Raw genomic sequence first — 18,944 nt, 5'->3', positions numbered from 1 at the left:
GTGCCACCTGGGAAGCCCCTTTCATTTCTTAAATAAAAGTAATAACTCACAAGACTGTCATGAGGACTGTATGAGACAACATATGTAAAAGTGCTTCATAATTTAGGAAGAAATCAAAAACTGCTAGTTAATCTCACAGGAAAAAAAAATCAATTTCCTGTTTTCTCTTCCTGTCTCACTCCTCAAAGTTTAATTCTCCTTTTAGTCCCACCAAATACAGTCCTGCTGAATCTCCTGAGTTTCCCTAGAAAGCCCCCCATTTGATCCTACCCTAACTTGGGCTCTACAACTCTTAAATTATTTCTTCTTCTCTGAGCCTGTTCATTTGACCAGAAAATGGAGATAATAGTGGCAACTATATTATGAAATCACTGTGAGGATAAATGAATTGATGATTCACATATTGCCAGGCACATAGTAAGCCCTTAACAGTAACAATAAAAGCCATGGCTTTTTTTGTCCAAAAGTTCTTCAATTTAGAAAAAACAGGGGGTCACCTCAGTGTAAAAGTAAAGTGGGGTAATCTAGCTGTGATATCTGTCACTTTCTGGTATCAAGAGGTAATTTGATTGGCCAAATAGAAGTGCAAAAAACATTCTACTAGCTCTCCCTGTTTGGCAGTCAGCAAAGATGTATACAGCACTTACTGGATACCAAGGCACTGCTGCTGCTGCTAAGTCGCTTCAGTCATGTCCGACTCTGTGCGACCCCATAGACGGCAGCCCACCAGGCTCCCCCATCCCTGGGATTCTCCAGGCAAGAACACTGGAGTGGGTTGCCATTTCCTTCTCCAATGCATGAAAGTGGAAAGTGAAAGTGAAGTCGCTCTGTCGTGTCCAGCTCTTTGTGACTCCATGGACTGCAGCCCACCAGGCTCCTCCATCCATGCGATTTTCCAGGCAAGAGTACTGGAGTGGGGTGCCATTGCCTTCTCCGACCAAGGCACTGGGGGACACAACTCTTGAGTGGTCTAGTGGGAGACCTAAGCCCTTAAGGAAAAGGCCATATTGCAGGTACCGATCTGGCAGTGGTACATCCTGATTGCAGGCTTCAGAGTATTGGTAATGGCAGAAATTATGAAACAGCTGAAGATAAGCATTAATATAGCAGATTTATTATACAATATAGAAATGTTTAAAGAAAAGGAAACAGGTTTTAGTTTCTTTGATGAGTTATGGGGAGTACTTTATGTATTCTGAATAACTCCTTAGCAGATATATGATTTATATTATATAAACATTTTTAAATGATACATTAATTTGAAAGGGGCTATAAAAGGGTGGATGTATTACCATAACTTTTTCTTACAAAGCAAAAATGAAACATTCATAAGGAAAAATATTAGAAGAATATACATCAGAATGTAGTCAATCTGGTTGATACCAAGGATGATTTTTGTTTTATTATTTTTTTCTTTGTGCTTTCTATACTTCCAACTTTTCTGCATCAAATAAGTATATTTTTATAATTGGGAAATTATCATTAAAGTTATTACTGGTATTAAAAGTAGACTCCTAGGAAAAAAAGAGAGAAATACAAACACCTATCTCCTACTACAGCACTTAGTCATTCAGCAAACATTTGCAGTGTGCCTACTTCCAGACTAGATGCTGGGGAAAGAGGGATGAGTTGGCCAGTGTCCTTGTTCTCAGGGATGACAATACATAATATTTTGGGGTGATTTTTTTGCTTGTGAAGCCTTTTCCACATAGGATTTTATTTGATCCTCCCGACAAAAAGTAAACAGGCTCGACACTGAAATTACTTGCATTAGAAAATACCGAAATTGGGCATTATCCCTTGGCAAAATGAGCAAAATTAGCCAAGTTCATAACCAGGGCCTCTTCCTACCTCTAAAGGCATGTCACTAGCCCACAACCATATAATGTAACTCTGAGTTCCCTTAGGGTTGAGGAAACCCTTCAAACTCATCTGAACTTATTAGGATTTGAAGGCCTCAGTAGTTTTATCTTATTTCCAAAGCCCCACAACCTTTAAAACAGGCTCTTACTCTTCCCAGGAGAGGATGCTAACTTCTAGCTTCCAGTTCATCTTGGAGCCAGGAATGGCCAGGCAGTTCTTCTAAGTTTCAAAGAAGAGGGTTATGTTACTTTCAAAAGGTGGTAAAGGAAAGGAAATAAAAATGAATTCAAGAGGTTTCAGTACATAGTGGGCAGTCTCTGCCTCAACCATCTTCTCCCAACCGGGGCCACATGGAGGAACAAAGGTCGCAAAAGTAAACAAAGGACAGCAGAATCAGAGAAGGCTGTAACAGGGAGCGACTGCCTGGATGTACGAGCAGAAGTTTTCAGAAAGACAAGAGGGAAAAGGGCTATGGAAGGTTCCCTCGCCTCTGCTCTATGTTTTCACCTAATACCCAGTAGCCTGCAGTAAGGTTATCTCCCTCCCCACTGTCCTCCCAACTAAATATCAAGACTCAAGGGCAAAAGGTAGGTCTTATCAATTCATTGTCACCAGTACTTGGCAGAGGGCCTGGCACAATCTTAGTACAATGAGCTAGGTAGGAATTAGCCCTTGAAGCCGGCTCTAAATCACCATATTAGCGATAAATTGCTTTCTTTTGTTAAAGAATATTAAAATTAAAGGTGAAAAATAGCTCAGCTCTACCCAAACTCACCATTTCAAAACACATTTTAAACAGAACACAGCCAAGTTTTAAAACAGATATTGAAGAAATGCTGTCTATATTTTCCCATCTAGAACCCAGAAGCAACAAGCCCTCACAACGAACAATTACCCTGAGTTGTTCATCATAGAAAGTAGACATTTAGTCTGGAGCCTCAGGCAGGAGCAGCACAGCCCCCACTAACAGCAGACAGCAGCCTGTGCATCTGGAGGGGAGACGTTTTGTCACCATAAAGAGAAGCTCTGCCAAGCAGGATGCAGCATGGGTGGAGCTGGCAGCAGATGGAGTGAGTTAAAGAGGATGGGGGTTAGGAGGGGGAGTTCTATAAATTTCTCAAGAACAGGATTTAGCTCTCACATGTATCTGTATGCCTGGTGTCTGGCCTGGTCCCAGGCACCACAGAACCACCTGTACTCTTGTGCAAGTTGTATTCCTACAAGGGCACCGCCAAGGGATCTCAAGTTGGGGACAAAATTCAAGTCAAACCCAATGCCCTGTCGGATTGCACATGGACTTTAACTATTAATTTCAAAATTGGTCCACCCAGAAGATGCTCTGTTTTTAAATAGCTATGACCAGAACAAGTGATCTTTTCTAATTGCTATGCTCAAAGAATGTGCTTTTGTCTTTTTGTTCCACCAAAAGGGGTGGGTTTTCCTCATTGATCCATCCAGAGGTGGCACCCTTTTTGTCACCCCTCTACCTGGAGGGGACACCTATGTGCCATATGTATGCTACCAGCTCCCACTGGCATCTAACAGCAGCTCAATACATGCTAACTGGAATGGAAGGACTCCTCATCTTCACTGGCTCTTCCACCCACCATCTCCTCCTCACGTGCATCAGTTTTGAAACTACAGGCACAAAGTGTAAAGCCTCTGTGTCAGTCAATAACATTTGTTTCCTAAATCTACCACTTTCGGTAATTTGGAATTATGGGGGGAAAGATTTCATCGTGCTGTTTCACAATGGGGAGTAACCTTATGTAACTCATTATTTCAAAAGGTGAAACAGGTTATAAATTGGAATACAGTGAAACTTTGCTATCCAGAAGCCCCAAGTCTCTCTCAAGAGCAAAGTTTCCCAGGCGTTTTACTCTTCCCCTCCCCGCCCCTCCACTTTTTCATACCGAATCATTCCTTTAATTTGCATCGTTTTGAGTGGAACTTTTCCTGAAAACTTTTCCTCAGTCTTCTTAAACAGATTCCTCTGAAGATGCTGCAGCCTCTTCTCAATGCCTTGTCATAATCAGCATCAGCTATTGTTGGGGACACAAATCAGAGGGGATGCCTTTAGTATCTCTCCCCTCTGATCACAGCAGAGAGAGAGGACACTAAAAGTGTCCCTCCCCCATAGTTTTCTCCTCTCACTTGTCACCCTTGTCCCAGCATTTCTCAGGGGCTGATGATAGGGTCACCTAAATGGATGTCTCAGGATCTCAGAACAGCCACAGGAGAGGTTCTCTACTTGAAGCCAGTGCAACCACCAACCCTGGGACCTCTTTGGACCAGTCCTCTTCCTTTCTCTGGGCAACTGCTGGCCTAGATCCACATTCTAAAACTATTTCTACTGGGATAATGGAGGGGATAAAAAGAGAAATACTTTTTCTTCTAAATTGCATTTGCTGGAGTAGATATGGGTTTAAAAATACTAAACACATGGGACTTCCCTGGTGGTACAGTGGTTAAGATTCTGTGCTGCCAGTTCAGGGGACTCAAGTTCAATCCTAGGTCAGGTCACATGCCCTGCAGTGAGGTGAAATGCAAAAAAGAAATGAAAAATACTAAACACAACAATCTATACAGTTGTTCTCACTATTATGCTCTAATAATCTACCTGCATGAAATGGTGCATAATATAAGAGACTTCTAGAAAGCATGAAGTCCAATCTAGACATTGATTCAGAGGTAACCATTTCAATTTCTATTTATGATTTCTAGCATAGCCCAATTTGAAACACTAAATATTACAAAGTAGAAATTTCCTTCCTTTTCCCTGTACTCCAACAACCCTCTGCAGAGTGGAATTTTAATATTCTTTTGCAAAGACAGGCAAGTTGAGGTTGACTTGATGCAGGGATCCAACCCAGTAACATCAAGAGTGATATTAAATAGCTATGATGTAAGAAAACAAAAATACTATTCCCTGGTAGTCCAGGGCTTGAGAGTCTGCCTGCCAATGCAGGGGACACAAGTTCAATCCCTGGTCCTGGAAGATTCCACATGCCTCAGGATAACTAAGCCCATGTACCACAATTACTGAGCCCATGCTCTGCAACTGCTGAAGCCCCGGCTCCTAGAGCCCATGCTCCACAAGAGAAACCACTGCAATGAGAAGCCTGTGCACCACAATTAAAGAGTAGTCTTTGCTTCCCACAACTGGAGAAGGCCCTTACCCAGCAACAAAGACCCAGTGCAGCCATAAATTAATTAAATAAATAAACAAATCTTTAAAATATACTGTTCTCATCTTGAACAGTGTGGAGATTCCTTAAAAAATTGCAAATAGAACTGCCTTATGACCCAGCAATCCCACTACTGGGCATACACACTGAGGAAACCAGAATAGAAAGAGACACATGTACCCCAATGTTCATCGCAGCACTGTTTGTAACAGCCAGGGCATGGAAACAACCTAGATGTCCATCAGCAGATGAATGGATAAGAAAGCGGTGGTACATATACACAATGGAGTATTACTCAGCCATTAAAAAGAATACATTTGAATCAGTTCTAATGAGATGGATCAAACTGGAGCCGATTATACAGAGTGAAGTAAGCCAGAAAGGAAAACACCAATACAGTATACTAGCACATATATATGGAATTTAGAGAGATGGTAATGATGACCCTGTATGCGAGACAGCAAAAGAGACACAGATGTGTAGAGCGGACTTTTGGACTCTGAGGGAGAGGGAGAGGGTGGGATGATTTGGGAGAATGGCATTGAAACATGTATACTATCATGTAAGAAACGAATCGCCAGTCTATGTTCAATGCAGGATACAGGATGCTTGGGGCTGGTGCACGGGGATGATCCAGAGAGATGATATGGGGTGGGAGGTGGGAGGGGGGGTTCATGTTTGGGAACTCATGTACACCCGTGGTGGATTCATGCCAATGTATGGCAAAACCAAAACAGTATTGTAAAGTAAAATAGAGTAAAAATAAAAATTTTTAAAAAATAAAGGTAACAGAGTAAAAATAAAATAAAATAAAATATACTGTTCTCATCTAGAAGGTCAATAGTTGTTAATGACATGTTATAACCAAAAAATGTAAAATTAAAGATGCTTAACTTTGCCTTAACATATACTTATTCTTTTTATTAATAAAACTAACTGGCTTCATTTTTCTAATTTCTTCTGTTGTCTTATGAAGTTAAAAAAGTGTATTATCCAATTTTTAGGAGTTAAATACTTTATTCATACAGAAGACCAGTTGGTCTGCAAGTCCATGCCCTAGAGTGGCGCTATCCACATAGCACTATGGAGCATTTGAAAGGCAGCTAGACTGAACTGAGATGTTGTGTAAGTACAAAATTCACATTAAGTTTAGAAGACCTAATACAAAAGAATAATGTAAGATACCGCTAATCACTTTAATAATGATTGCATGGCAAAATGATACTGTTTTGGATATACTGGGTTAAATAAAATGCATTATTAAAAATTTTTTGAAGTGTACTAACTTGGTATTATTATTGCTTACAATGAGTTCATCCATGAGGTCATTTTTGTCATTTACTTTAATATAATCCTGTATTATAGTTCATGCTCATTATCCACAAATACATTATAATTTTTCAAACGCTGGACGGTCCCTTCCAGTTTTAACCATCTTTACCACAATAGTGGTTCTCACCATGTCTGCACATTAGAATCACCTGGGGGTCTTTTAAAAATCCTGGTTCCTGGGCCTCATCTCCCAGAAATTCTGGTTTTATTGGTATGAGGTATGGCCATGCATGGCATTAGTAACTTTTTAAAGCTCTCCAAGTAATTCAGTTAGGGTCTATATTCTTGGCTGTAGTTTTAAAAGTGAAAAATGCAACCAGACAAGTAGTGTGAAGGATTCTACTCAGGGAGATGACTGAATTGCCTGGTGGTCTGGGCATGCTGCAGACAGCCCCAAGGTATGCCCATGACCTTGAAGCTGTATGGCTTCGAGATCAGGGCTTACTGGTTCTAATTCCATGCTGGTGAGAAACAGATCCTCAGGCAAGTTGCCAAATATGTCACTGAAATATCCTGAGGCCCCAGAAGTTTTTGTGAGAAGAAGGTGGCTCTTCACCCATAAATCAAGCTGGTTCTGTAAAACTGGTGAGCCAAGCCAGAAGCCACGAAGCCGTCCTGAGGGAAGAGGTGACCAGGGAGCAAGCTCGACATTTAGACAAGGGCTCTGCCCCAAGGCAGGGGATGCTGTCTAGTTGTGCGACCTGCGTCCGTCCTCTGCTGCTTCATTAAAGCTTCTCCTTGGCATCCCAGCCTGGCAGGTCCTTGTGGTCAGCCAGCACCACATATTCCATGATAATAAACATCTCAGATCTGCCAAGACCCTCAGTGGTGCCTCGGCTTCAGTTCCAAAGACTGTTTTCCCCTTGGTTGGCGAGGCAGTGAACAGATGTCAGTGGGGGAGAATGAAGGGAGGAGTCAAAGGAAAGGAAAATCCTTGGGTTGGGAGAGATGAGCTTCAAAAGCTAGATGCTGCTCCTCCATGAGCACACAGGCAGGCATTCTTTACATATTCTGCGAAAGGGAGGAATGGCTGCAAATCGGAGCTGTCTAGGAAATATTTTTATTATAACTTCATCTTGACAGTATCCTCATCCAGGGATTTCAAAAGGTTTTGTGGAATTTCATCTTCTTAGTATTTAGTGATTGTGTGCAGGATTGTGGCATATGGGCCCAACATTTTCCATACATTATTCTGGATCTTCACGACAGCCTTCTAACCTGGGGAGCATTAACCTCCTTTTACAGATGAGGGACTGTGGTTCTGAGACACTCAAATCAGCTTAATAATATAAGTGCTGGGCAAGTCAGTCTTAAAACTACAGGTGCTACTTTCAAATCCCAAGATTCTTTTCCTTAACATGTCATTCATTGTCATTAAAAGTAATCCATGTTCACTCAGGAAATTTCAAAAAATACAGAAAGGTATGAGAAAAAAAAATCCACCCACTCCCATAATCTCAACCATTGCTATCTTTGCTATCATTTACTATCATTGTTATCATCCTGAGATAACAACCACTGTTAACATTTTGGCAATACCTCTCCAGTTTCTTTTTATATATGCACTTTATTTTAGATATTATCATCCCCGGAGAAGGGATAATATCATACATGCAATTTAATACCCTGGTTTTTCACTTAGCATCATTTTGCACATTTCCACATATCCTCATATTTTTGTTTTGAGCACTATTTTTCTTAGTTGTCTAGTTTTCTACCACATCGACCTGTCACCATTCATAGAACCATATCCATATCATTAAGTTGTTTCCATTTGGGGGTTAATATAAATAACCAAAAGATGCAGTGAGGATCTACAAACATTTTCCCCACAATATCTGATCATTTCTTTAAGCATAGTGAAGTCACTCAGTCGTGTCCGACTCTTTGCAACCCTGTGGACTGTAGCCTACCAGGCTCCTCTGTCCATGGGATTTTCCAGGCAATAGTCCTGGAGTGGATTACCATTGAAATGGAATTACTGGATCTGGGGCGATAAGAGCACATAATGACACTACTGGGATTGCTGAAAACTGTGATGCACAGCCTCCTGTGAGAGCAGAGAACGCCCAAGATCTGCTGGTGGAGGAGACCTCACTCCCCTTAGGGCCTGCTGGTTTGGGGAAACAACATGAGTTTGACTATTTCGCAGATACAGGGAATCAAACTATAAATTACCAAGCAGTTAATTACACTGTTCTCAGAAGCAAATTTTTTTAAAAAAGCACTTAAAATAAAAACAGCTGAATCATTTTAAAAACTCATCTCCTCTTTGAATCCATTTTCCAAAGGAAAAAAAATATTTTTCTGATTTTCCCCTAGATGAATCACAGACCATTCTTAAGAATCTAGAAAGAATTTAGAAAGAAAATAAAATAAAACATATAGTGAAACATCAAATGTCCCCACTTGCAAAAAAGCAGGAGCATGAATAATATATTTTGCTCTGGAATGCAACTGGATCCACACAGCTGGTGATATAACAAGCAGGTAGATTCTTGCTTTCTCTCCCTGTTTCTATCTCACTGTGGCATGGGGTGCCTCCTGGCTTGGATGTCTTAGGGGGAACCAGGACTTGGCTCTGCAAAGCAGGGAAGGGCCAAGGTCACTTAGGTCTCATCTGCCCAAGGATAATGAAAACTTGAATGTAGATCAAGAAAATCTGCAGTTCCTATTACAACTGTGTTTGAATCTTCCTAAGGACGCTCCAGTATCCAGCTTCTTGGTCAGCAAACAGGGTGTTAGCACCTCCCCACCCCACCTCCACCTGAGGGCTCACTCTGAGTCAGGAGGTGCCTTGTACCCGCTCCTCCTAAATCACTTGAGTTAGTTCCTCCCCCACACTAGTCCTCTCACACATCCAGGGCCTCACACAGGCTACCTCCTGAGCCAGGAATTCCCTCCACCTCCTTCTTCAATTGGCCAGCTCCAGATCATCCTTCAGAACTCACTCTGAGCTGAATTAGGTGAGCTTCCTTCGTCGTCCAATGACCCCCGGGCTTGCCTATGATTGGACAGTATGATGACTCCAGGCTCTCTCTGCTGGACCATGGGGCTGCACTCTAACTTGGCTCTATATCCTCAGAGACCAGCACAGGGCCAGACCCAGAGTCAGGTCCTCAATACATGTGTGATGGTTAGAAACAAGGGAGGAATTAAACTTAATAGCTATGTATTAAGTGCCAAGCACTATTTTAGGGACTGGAGATAGGGCAGTAAAGACAGAGAAAAATCTCCACCCTGAAGATGCTTACTTTCTACTGAGGAGCTTACAGTTTAGAAAGAAAGAGAGGGAGGGACAGCAGGAATAGAGGAGGGATAGACAGAGGTTGCTCAAACCTTCCAAGTTAAAGGACTGAGCCTAGTGGTCTTATACACAATCAGACTCAGTGCCTCACATACAAAGCACCTTGTTGCAAGCCTCCTTGTGCAAACACAGTCAGCACATCTCCTGTTTGTGGCATTATTGGCATAGTCTTGTCTATTAAGATACTGCCATCCAATGGAGGTTCCTCAAAACATTAAAAATAGAACTACCATATGATCCAGCAATTCCACTTCTGGGTATTTCTCCAAAGAGAATATTATGCTTAATGAAATAAGTCATACAGAAGAAGACAAATATCAGACGATTTTACTTATATGTGGAATCTAAAAAACAAAACAAATGAACAAACGTAATGAAACAGAAACAGAGTCATAGATACAGAGAATAAACAGGTGGTTGCCAGCAGGCAGCAGGTGGGGGGATGAGTGAAATAGATGAGGGAGATTAAGAGGTACCAACTTCCAGGTACAAAATAAAGGAATCACAGGGATAAAATGTACAGGATGGGAAATAGAGTCAATAATAATGTAATATCTTTTTTGTATGGTGACAGATAGTAACTAGACTTACCATGGGATCAATTTGTAAGGTATAGAAAAATGGAATCATTATATTGTGCATCAGGAACTAATACAGTGCTGTAGTCAATCATACTTCAAAAAACATACAAATAAACACAGGAAAAAAAGAGATCAGATTTGTGGTTACCAGAGGAGATGGGGTGAGAGGAGGGAGAACTGGATGAAGGTGGTCTATAGGTACCAACTTCCAATTATAAGTACTAGAGTTGTTACATATAACTAGCACTGCTGTCTGTTCTATCTGAAGTTAAGAGAGTAAATCCTAACAGTTCTTATCACAAGGAAGAAATACTTTTTTCTTTAATTGTGTATCTACATGATACGATGAATGTTCACTAAACATTATACTACTCATTGTATGATGTATGTAAGTCAAATAATCATCCTGTACACCTAAACTTATGCAGTGCTGTATGTCAATTATATTCCAATAAAACTGAAAGGAAAGTAAATAAATAAAGTGGAAGAAAAGATACTGCCATCCAGTGTACTATAACTTGAAAACTTCAGTGAGGGCTTATCTGAGTGAAATCATGGAATTCTCCAGAGCAGGAAAGAGCTGACAGCTTGAACCAGGAAGGTTAGGTCAGTGCTTCCCAAAGGAGGGTAGAAGACTCTAGAAGGCCATCCAGATAACTCTAGAGGAGTTATCACAAGACGTCTATGAGTCTGCAGATCCACCAAGTATTATTCATCTACTGAATAAGCACTATTCTGTCTATGTATGACGGAGAAGGCAATGGCACCCCACTCCAGTACTCTTGCCTGGAAAATCCCATGGATAGAGGAGCCTGGTAGGCTGCAGTCCATGGGGTTGCTAAGAGTCGGACACCACTGAGCAAATTCATTTTCACTTTTCACTTTCATGCATTGGAGAAGGAAACGGCAACCCACTCCAGTGTTCTTGTCTGGAGATCCCAGGGATGGGGGAGCCTAGTGGGCTGCCGTCTATGGGGTCGCACAGAGTCGGACACAACTGAAGCGACTTAGCAGCAGCAGCAGCAGCCTATGTATGAAGAGAAGATAATCAATTTTAAATCTACAAATTCATGTAAAAGCATTGCTGAATTCACAGTAGCACTCTTATCATTTTTTTTTTTACCATGTGCTTAGTCGCTCAGTTGGGTCCGACTCTTTTGTGACTCCATGGATGCCAGCCCACCAGGCTCCTCTGTCCATGGGGATTCTCCAGGCAAGAATACTGGAGTGGGTTGCCATGCCCTTACCATAGGGAATTCTAAAACCCCAATTCCATCCTTGGATCCCAAACCAGATTGAATGGAAAATCCTATGGCGTGTTAACTGGGGTCCGGATTCTGGTTATCAGCTCTCCTCAACCTAGAGGAGAACACTGGGTACCCAGGCATCCTGTGCTGATATGCTGGCAAACAAGATGACATCTATCCCTGAAACTGAGAGCTCTTTGAAGGGACAGACTGTGTCTCATTTATCTGTGGGTCTCTAAAACCCAGCACAAGGGTGAGTGCTGGGTGAAGGAAACAGTACCCAAAGTGGTGCCCTTTCTTCAAAGCTAGAAAGCAATGATCTGAGGAAAAGGTGATTTGAGTCCCTCAGAAAAAATATATAGAGCAGCAAAGCTAGTAAGTCTGTTAAGCTACTCAAGCTTTGAAGAAGAATAAATTCATACTTTAGAAACATGTATGTTAAACACATTTTTGGTAATAATTTTATTTTCTCATTCCCCTAGGCTTTTAATAAAAGTACCTTTGGAAATGCCAACTAGACTCTGCTGTGATAACAGAAAATAGGATGTGGGTATGCAATGAGAAGTGTCCACAGTTGGATTAAAAGCTATTAGGGAAAATAGAAGATATAGAGATGATAGAAGGATTGTGAAGGAAAGATTCAGTGGAAAGGTGACCTTCAGAGGACAGTGTCAGGTCACTGGCCCAGCCATCCCTTCCCAACTAAAGATCCTTTTTCCAAGGCTATTTCCTACTGAACACTTCACGAAGACTGTTTTAGCAAGGGATCCTGTTGCCTCACATCTATTCTTTACATGATGCAAGGTTGATCTTCCTTTCTCCCCTCTGCCTCCATCTCACCCCCAAGTCCCAACTGTAGAAACCCCAGGAGGCCTGTTCTCCAGATCCCTCAGTTCCCAAAGGTAGCAAGAGCTATTCCTCATCCTAAACTAGTCCCAGCTAGAAAAAAATGCCGCAGCAGTGACTCTCAATGAACAGCTGACTTTGAACTTAGCATCCTTACAGAAGGCAGAGTACTGGTTTGGATGGCAGAAGCCCTGGCTTCTAGATCAAGGCCTCCTGCCACTGACCTGCACTGTGACCTAAGCAGTGCCACATTCCCCAAGAAGCAGATTATGTCCATGCTTAGGGCACCAAAAACAGGAGTACAAAAGAGAGAGAGAATGAAAGAATCTAATAAGAAGCTATTTTATTTTCAACATACAAGTGGAGCTCTGAGTAATCCTTCAAAATAAGATTTTATTTGCAGGTTTAGTATTGTTTTCATTTAGAATTAGGTACGAAGAGGCACTATGATCTTTCCAGCACTTAAAGCTACAAAAGATCCTGATCCATCTGGGTGCCTTTAGATAAGTCCCTACCCTTTCCTGAGAAGAAAATAGAGAAGTATTATGGTGCCCATAACGGTTAATGACCAAATTGTTCATGCCACATAGCATAAACTCCACTCCACCCAAGCCAGAGAAATACAGGGACAAATGATGCAAATTCACCACCCTTCTCCTGTCACCTAATCAACTCCATAAAGATAAACATTAAGCCCAAGAGCCATAACTTGAATCCTCTCCTATTACTCTACTCTTCCATCATTCTGATGTTTTTTATCACTTTAGCTGTTCATGTGTCTAAAAAAAGGGAAAATATTAAATTTCTCATTTCTAAAGTGGAGGAAATTCTAGTGGACATTTTGGTGTCCAAATTTCCAGAGAAGATGTTTTCAACACATGGAAATACCATGAAGCAGGAATTTCACGGTATTTACTTGAAAGAAAATAGGCTTGCTCCCCCTCCCCACCCTGTCAAACCAACTGTCCCAACAGTCTCTGGGGCTGACAGATAGGAGAGAGACAAAAGTGAGCCCTGGTAGAGTGCCTTTTCCAAGTCCCCCAAGTTCTCTCTGCTCCATCCAACTCTCAAGCAGGCCATAGCCCCTCCTCAGTAGCCATGATGGTCAGATTCAAGGTCTACCATACTTCATCTAATGGTAAACTGGCTGCAGTCTAGAGGTTCAGTTTTCATTTTTTATCTCCATATAGATTTACAACAGTCTCTGCTCATGCTGGAATTATGGTTTAAACATAAATAAACCTGCTGTCCTTTCTGATTTGCAGCCAGAGTTGCCACAAAGTTGGAAAATCATGAGGCAGGAATTTTACATAAAGATGAAGTGGGAGTTTCCACCATTGACCCAACTGGCTGTATTCAAGCCAAAATCATTGCAAGAAGGAATAGAGCATCTTTCCCACAAGTTCATCAGCTAGTGTAACAAGATACCTCCCCAGTGTTATTAAACATACCTAGTGTTGTCCTGTGCTTCAGTGACTTCCTTGCTTGCACAGGAGATATTATATCCCCAGGCCAATGGCCTGATTGCTTTTGTAATTAGCAGCTAAGCACCTACATACATTAAATAGATCTCTGAGGGAGAAACTGGAAAGCGTGAATTGACTCAGCACATGGCAGAAGACATGGAGCTATATGCCTGGCTCTGACCCAGTGACTTCCCACTGGCTTTGACCATGCCATTCTTGAGACGAAAAAGTCCAGGACACGAATGCAATAAAGAGGGTCACATTCAAAGCCAGATGTGAGGAAAAATGCAAGTTATACGCAGGGTGATGCCAAGGGTGCAGCAACAGCGACAGATCTACAACCAGAGGAACCTGGTGCAGTCCTATAGCACATCCTCTCCTCCTTCCAAACCCCATCCCCCAGTTACAAGAGCTTCTGGGGCAGTCCCAAAGGGGTTCAAGTTACCAAAGAAAAGCCTTCAGTGGAGGAGAGGCTGTTGCCAGGCAACCAGTCCAGTCCAGTCCCACCCTTGTAACCTTGAAGATGGTGGGGGCATGATCCTTGATTGTGGAGAGGAAGGAACACCTTGGACTCCTTTAGCATCAACTTTCTCCTCCTCTATCTTTCTCCCTCTCCTCTCCCTGTTCTCCCCCATCTGGCCTCCCTGCCCAGCTCAGCCTGCAGTCTGATCTCCACAAGCCGGAAGGCTATGGGCCAGTCTGACTTGTCATTACTCAGTCTGGAGGTGGCAGCCAAACTGTCCCTGCAGGGAGGCTACAAGCTGCTGGCCTGTCAGGTGTCATTCACTCTGGCCATGTTGCTTCCAAACTTTCCTTCCCCATTCTTTCCTGACCTCATGGCCAAAAAAAAATAGCTAGAGCAAGAATTTGGGGGAAATCCAGCCTGATGGAGGACATATAGGGTAAAATGTTGACTGGGAGTGCCCACCACCAGCAAAATGGTCAGTAACAGAGTAGGAGTGCTAGGAGGAAAAGAAACAGGGAAGAATTCATGGAGTCGCAAAGAGTCGGACACGACTGAGCGACTGAACTGACAACAATGGGGGGAAAAGCATTTTTAGTTGGGGTCAAAATATATAATATACATCTGCTGAACACTATTGAAGCTTATGTCCGAGCAACATGGGGGGTGGCCAGATGGTGCACTGATTATGCTCCCCAACTCCCTCTGCATTTGGCACTTGTGCTCAGATCATTGCTGAGAAGGCCTAATTTAAGTGTCGCACAATCAAAGCTCCTGAAAAGTGTGCAGTGGGAACCTCAAGGGGAGTCTAGAGTAGGGCATTAGACCAGAAAATGGAAAACCAGACCTTCTTGCCAAATTAAGGTAGCTGTGTTCCATTTATACAGCAGGCCCCTTCAATGTCTCTGAGCCTAGAGACAGGTACACTTTCAAAGGCAAGCAGCTGCCCCAAAGATGAGAGAGAGCCACTCTCTCAGCTCTTACAAATTTCAAGGAAGCCAACCCAATGCAATTTTTCCGAAGAAATTGCTCCCTTCCTTTAAAATAGTCATTGCATAAAGCCATCTCTTTCTAACCCAGCAGGTCACTGGCCCAAAGGCAACTTGGTGAAGCCATTCCTTCCCTCACACGGAAAGAGCTCTCAGACAGAAAGGTGCAAGTTGGAAAAACAGAGCTTCCTCACTGTCCTTAACTCACCCTGATGTGCTCATTAGGTGGCTCTCTGCAGGCCAGGTGGGCATTTTGAAAATGACTCCCCAAACTGACTTTTCAAATTCCTCCTAGGCTAATCTTGGTAGTCAGTGGGATCCCAGAAAAAAATCAACAGTGACCTTCTTACCCTCTCTCTTAAGTGAGAATTAACCAGACCTAAGGCCCCAGCTTTCCTGCTCCCCTGCCAGGAAGAGGTTTCTGGCCCCATGTCTACATTCCATCTGGCAGTCAATTGTGTCTTCCACCTTCCTTGCCCTACAGGACCCAGTGACCTCCACCATCTACCTCAGAAACCAGAGAGTTTTTGGAAGAGGGGTGCCAGGGTCTGTGACTCTTATTCTATGGAAGGGGTGGGATCGAGGTGAGGTCTGCAATGGAGAGGGGCTGACTCAGACACTTCTTTCCCAAAGCAGCTGCAATCACAAGTCAGTCAGTAGCCATTCTGCTCCCATCTGAAACTTCTTTCCACACTGCTCCTTCTCTCTCCTTAACTTTCTGGTGCTGTCAATTGGCCCTGGTACCTGGCATGCCCCAGCTGAGGTCAACATTTCCAACACATTCAATCCCCTTGCTTTCACCAAAAGTCCCACACTCTAAAGGATCACGGCATTTCCATGGACAGAGGATTCCCCGTTTAAAGTGTTGGGGTTCAAAATAGTAAAGCACAAGGGCTCGCGTTGCCCTCCTGCCCTCTCACGGGCCCTGTGTGCTCAGTAAGGGCACCACCGAGTTTCTCAGGCATGGTGATTTCTAAAGTGAAGTCGCTCAGTCGTGTCCAACACAAAACTGATGACAGTTGCTTTAAACGGTTCTCCCAAGCAAGTCTGTGCAACAGGACCCTAGGGGTAAAGGGTCAGAGAAGCCGGCTGCGAGGGGGAGTCTCCCCTCCTCGCCACCCTCTCCAGCCTCTCCTGGAGCACCAGCCCTATTTCGCGGAGAGAAGCGGGCGGGCTCTCAAGACTTTTCTCGGAGCGAGAGCGGCGATCACGCTCCAGCGCGAAGTTGTACAGGTTTAAAGTCGGGAGGCACCGCTGGCAGGGCTCCTACCGCCGCGTAGGTGGCAGGCTGCTGCGGCGCGCTTTCTGAAGTGGCCAAGTTCCTAGACTGGAGCAAAGACGCCAGCGGCGCGGCCATTTAGTTCCCGACGCCGCGAAGACGAGTACGCCTCGGGCCTGGGGGCGGCGCCGAAGCGGTCGGGACTCAGCGGCTCCCGGGGACCCTCGCAGGTCCCCTGCCTTCCTTCCCCAAATCCCCAGAAGGTGGCCGCCAGTCCCAAGGCGGGGAACCCCTAGGACACATGGCCACTCGGGACGGCGCGACCGGGTCCAGGGGCAGGAAGTTCCAGCCAGAGTGCGGCGAGCGTGGAGTCAGGGAAATGGGATCTCCTCGCTCCCGGAGGGGAAGGGAGGGCAGGGCCGCGGAGGGGTGGGGACGGTGGGGGAGGGGTGGACGCAGAGCGGGCGCGTGCTGGCGCCCCCAGAGGCGGGGTGCAAGCGGGGCCGCCAGCCCTGGCGCGGCTTACCTAACTCTTCCTCGTGGTCCTCCCGGCCGAGCAGGCGGTAGGGAAGGCGGCGGCGGAGGCGCACGGTGCGCCGGAACAGACTGTCGGTGCGGCGCCCCAGGGCCAGCAGGTGCCCCTCGAGGTCCTCGAGCAGAGCCAACGAGTGGCCGCAGAGGTCGGCGAGCTGCCGGAGCACGCTGAGCGCGGCCAGGTGGCTCACGTCGCGGAGCTCGGTCAGCGGCTGTGGCGGGTTTCGCGGACACAGGCGCTGGGGCACCACCGTGCGCCTGTAGAACGGCATCCCGGGCGTGGGCGCGGGGGACCAGTCTGGCGGCGCGGCCGGCTCGCCCCGAACGGCGACCCTGACCCGAGCGCCCCTGCGCGGCGGCCTCAGCTCCGGGTGAAGCAGGCCCCTGGGCGCGGGCTGGCGAGCGGGCGGGTTCCCAGCCTGGAGCGCCGACTCCCCCCAGGGCTGCACACTCGCTGGAGCCACCAGTCTCTCTGACTCTGGCTCGCTGGGCTCCTCCTCCTCCTCCCCGCCTTTCTCCACCTCCTCTTCCCTCAGTCTGCTACTTCGGGATCCCCCCACCCACTTTTTTTTTTTTTTTTTTTGCGGTCAGAGATTCACAGATTAACGCTTGATCCCGGAGAGGAGGGAAAGGGAAGTGGGAGTAAAGAAGATCGAGCTGGAGGGCGAAAGAAGGAATGTCTGCGAGAGTGGGGTGTGTATATGATGTTCGTTCGGTGTTGTGTGCCCACGTCCTCCTGTTGTAGCTCCAGTCCCAGTACTTACGGTTAAATTTCTTTTCTGCTTCAGTGTGTGTGTACTTGAAACTTCTTCTTCGTAAATAATAGAAATTCAAGCGCACCCGTGCCTACAGCAGCTAGTAACCAGCGGAGACCCGCCGAATAGTTCTGACCTCATTCCTCTAAGATTCCCTTTCCCAAACATGTACTCAGTGCCACACACAGACTAGACGACTAGACTGTGAGCACAGCCTTCTACCGCCCAGGAGCTTGGAAAGGAGTGGGGAAAGAACCAAATATCTTACTCGACTGTTCAGGAGGTCAGAGTTTCTGGGGAGTAGTCCTGGACTACTATTAAGGCTCTGGAATGAGTGAGTGAGTGAATGAAAGAATGAATGAATGAAAACAAACCCATTCTCTGGAACAGCAGATTCCGTCCAGATAGAGGGACACAGATCCATATTTTAAGCAAAAAAAAAAAAAAATGGGGGGGCAGGGCCCCTTCTTCCTGGTAAGGCCTCTGGGCTGAGACCACCTCTATCTCTGGCCTCACCTGCACTCCTAGGATGCCCACTGAGGAAGTGGTATAGGACCTGGAGTGTGCTTTCAGTACTGGCAACCCTGTGGTCATGTCCTGATTTCTCTCCGTTCTAGAAGGTAGAAGAGTGGGGTATAGTGGCATCCTCAGAAAATCAGAATCCCCAAGTGTGCATATGTCCTTGTGCACTGGGGCAGTTTCCACTCAGAACATTTATTTTCAACACACCCAGTCTCCCATCTGATTCTCCTCTCACTTCTTTGACTTTGGTGTGGTTCCACTTCTTCCTTCTGGTAATTCTCTCCTCGTCTTTCCTCCTAAAAAATGTTCCCATTCTTATAATCCTTTAGCAAAACACCTTGAACAGAATACGTGTGTCTGCACTAATGATCCTGAATGTGACCTGTTTTTATTCATTCCTTTCAGAGAATTGCCCCTTAAGCAGTTTAAGATTCTACTACTAGTTAAGAGTAATCTGGGGCTTTCCTGGTGGTCCAGGGGTTAAGACTCCAAGCTTCCACTGCAGGGGGCATAGATTTGATCCCTGCTCAGGAAACTAAGTTCCCGCATGCCAGGTGGCCAAAATAATAAATAAAGAGTAATCTGATTACCCTTTTCAGTAAATAGGTATCCCTGGTTCAGTAAATTGGAAC

General features: G+C 44.8%; 1 protein-coding gene across 1 annotated transcript in view; it reads right to left on the bottom strand.

Annotated features, from left to right (window-relative positions):
• LOC108634816 overlaps positions 1-18,625 on the bottom strand; it is a 56,287-nt gene extending 37,662 nt beyond the window's left edge. The window contains exons 1-2 of the mRNA XM_018045091.1: positions 18,548-18,625; positions 17,028-17,598 (exon numbers count right to left, since the gene is read on the bottom strand). Of these exons, the coding sequence (XP_017900580.1) occupies positions 17,028-17,598; positions 18,548-18,625 (649 nt within the window). The remainder of the gene's footprint in view (positions 1-17,027; positions 17,599-18,547) is intronic.
• Positions 18,626-18,944: the final 319 nt, after the last annotated feature.

Source organism: Capra hircus, unplaced genomic scaffold, assembly GCF_001704415.2.
Source record: "Capra hircus breed San Clemente unplaced genomic scaffold, ASM170441v1, whole genome shotgun sequence".
Taxonomy (NCBI): Eukaryota; Metazoa; Chordata; class Mammalia; order Artiodactyla; family Bovidae; genus Capra; species Capra hircus.
The sequence above is the reverse complement of the archived record's forward strand: the minus strand, read 5'-3'. Positions and strand labels throughout refer to the sequence as shown.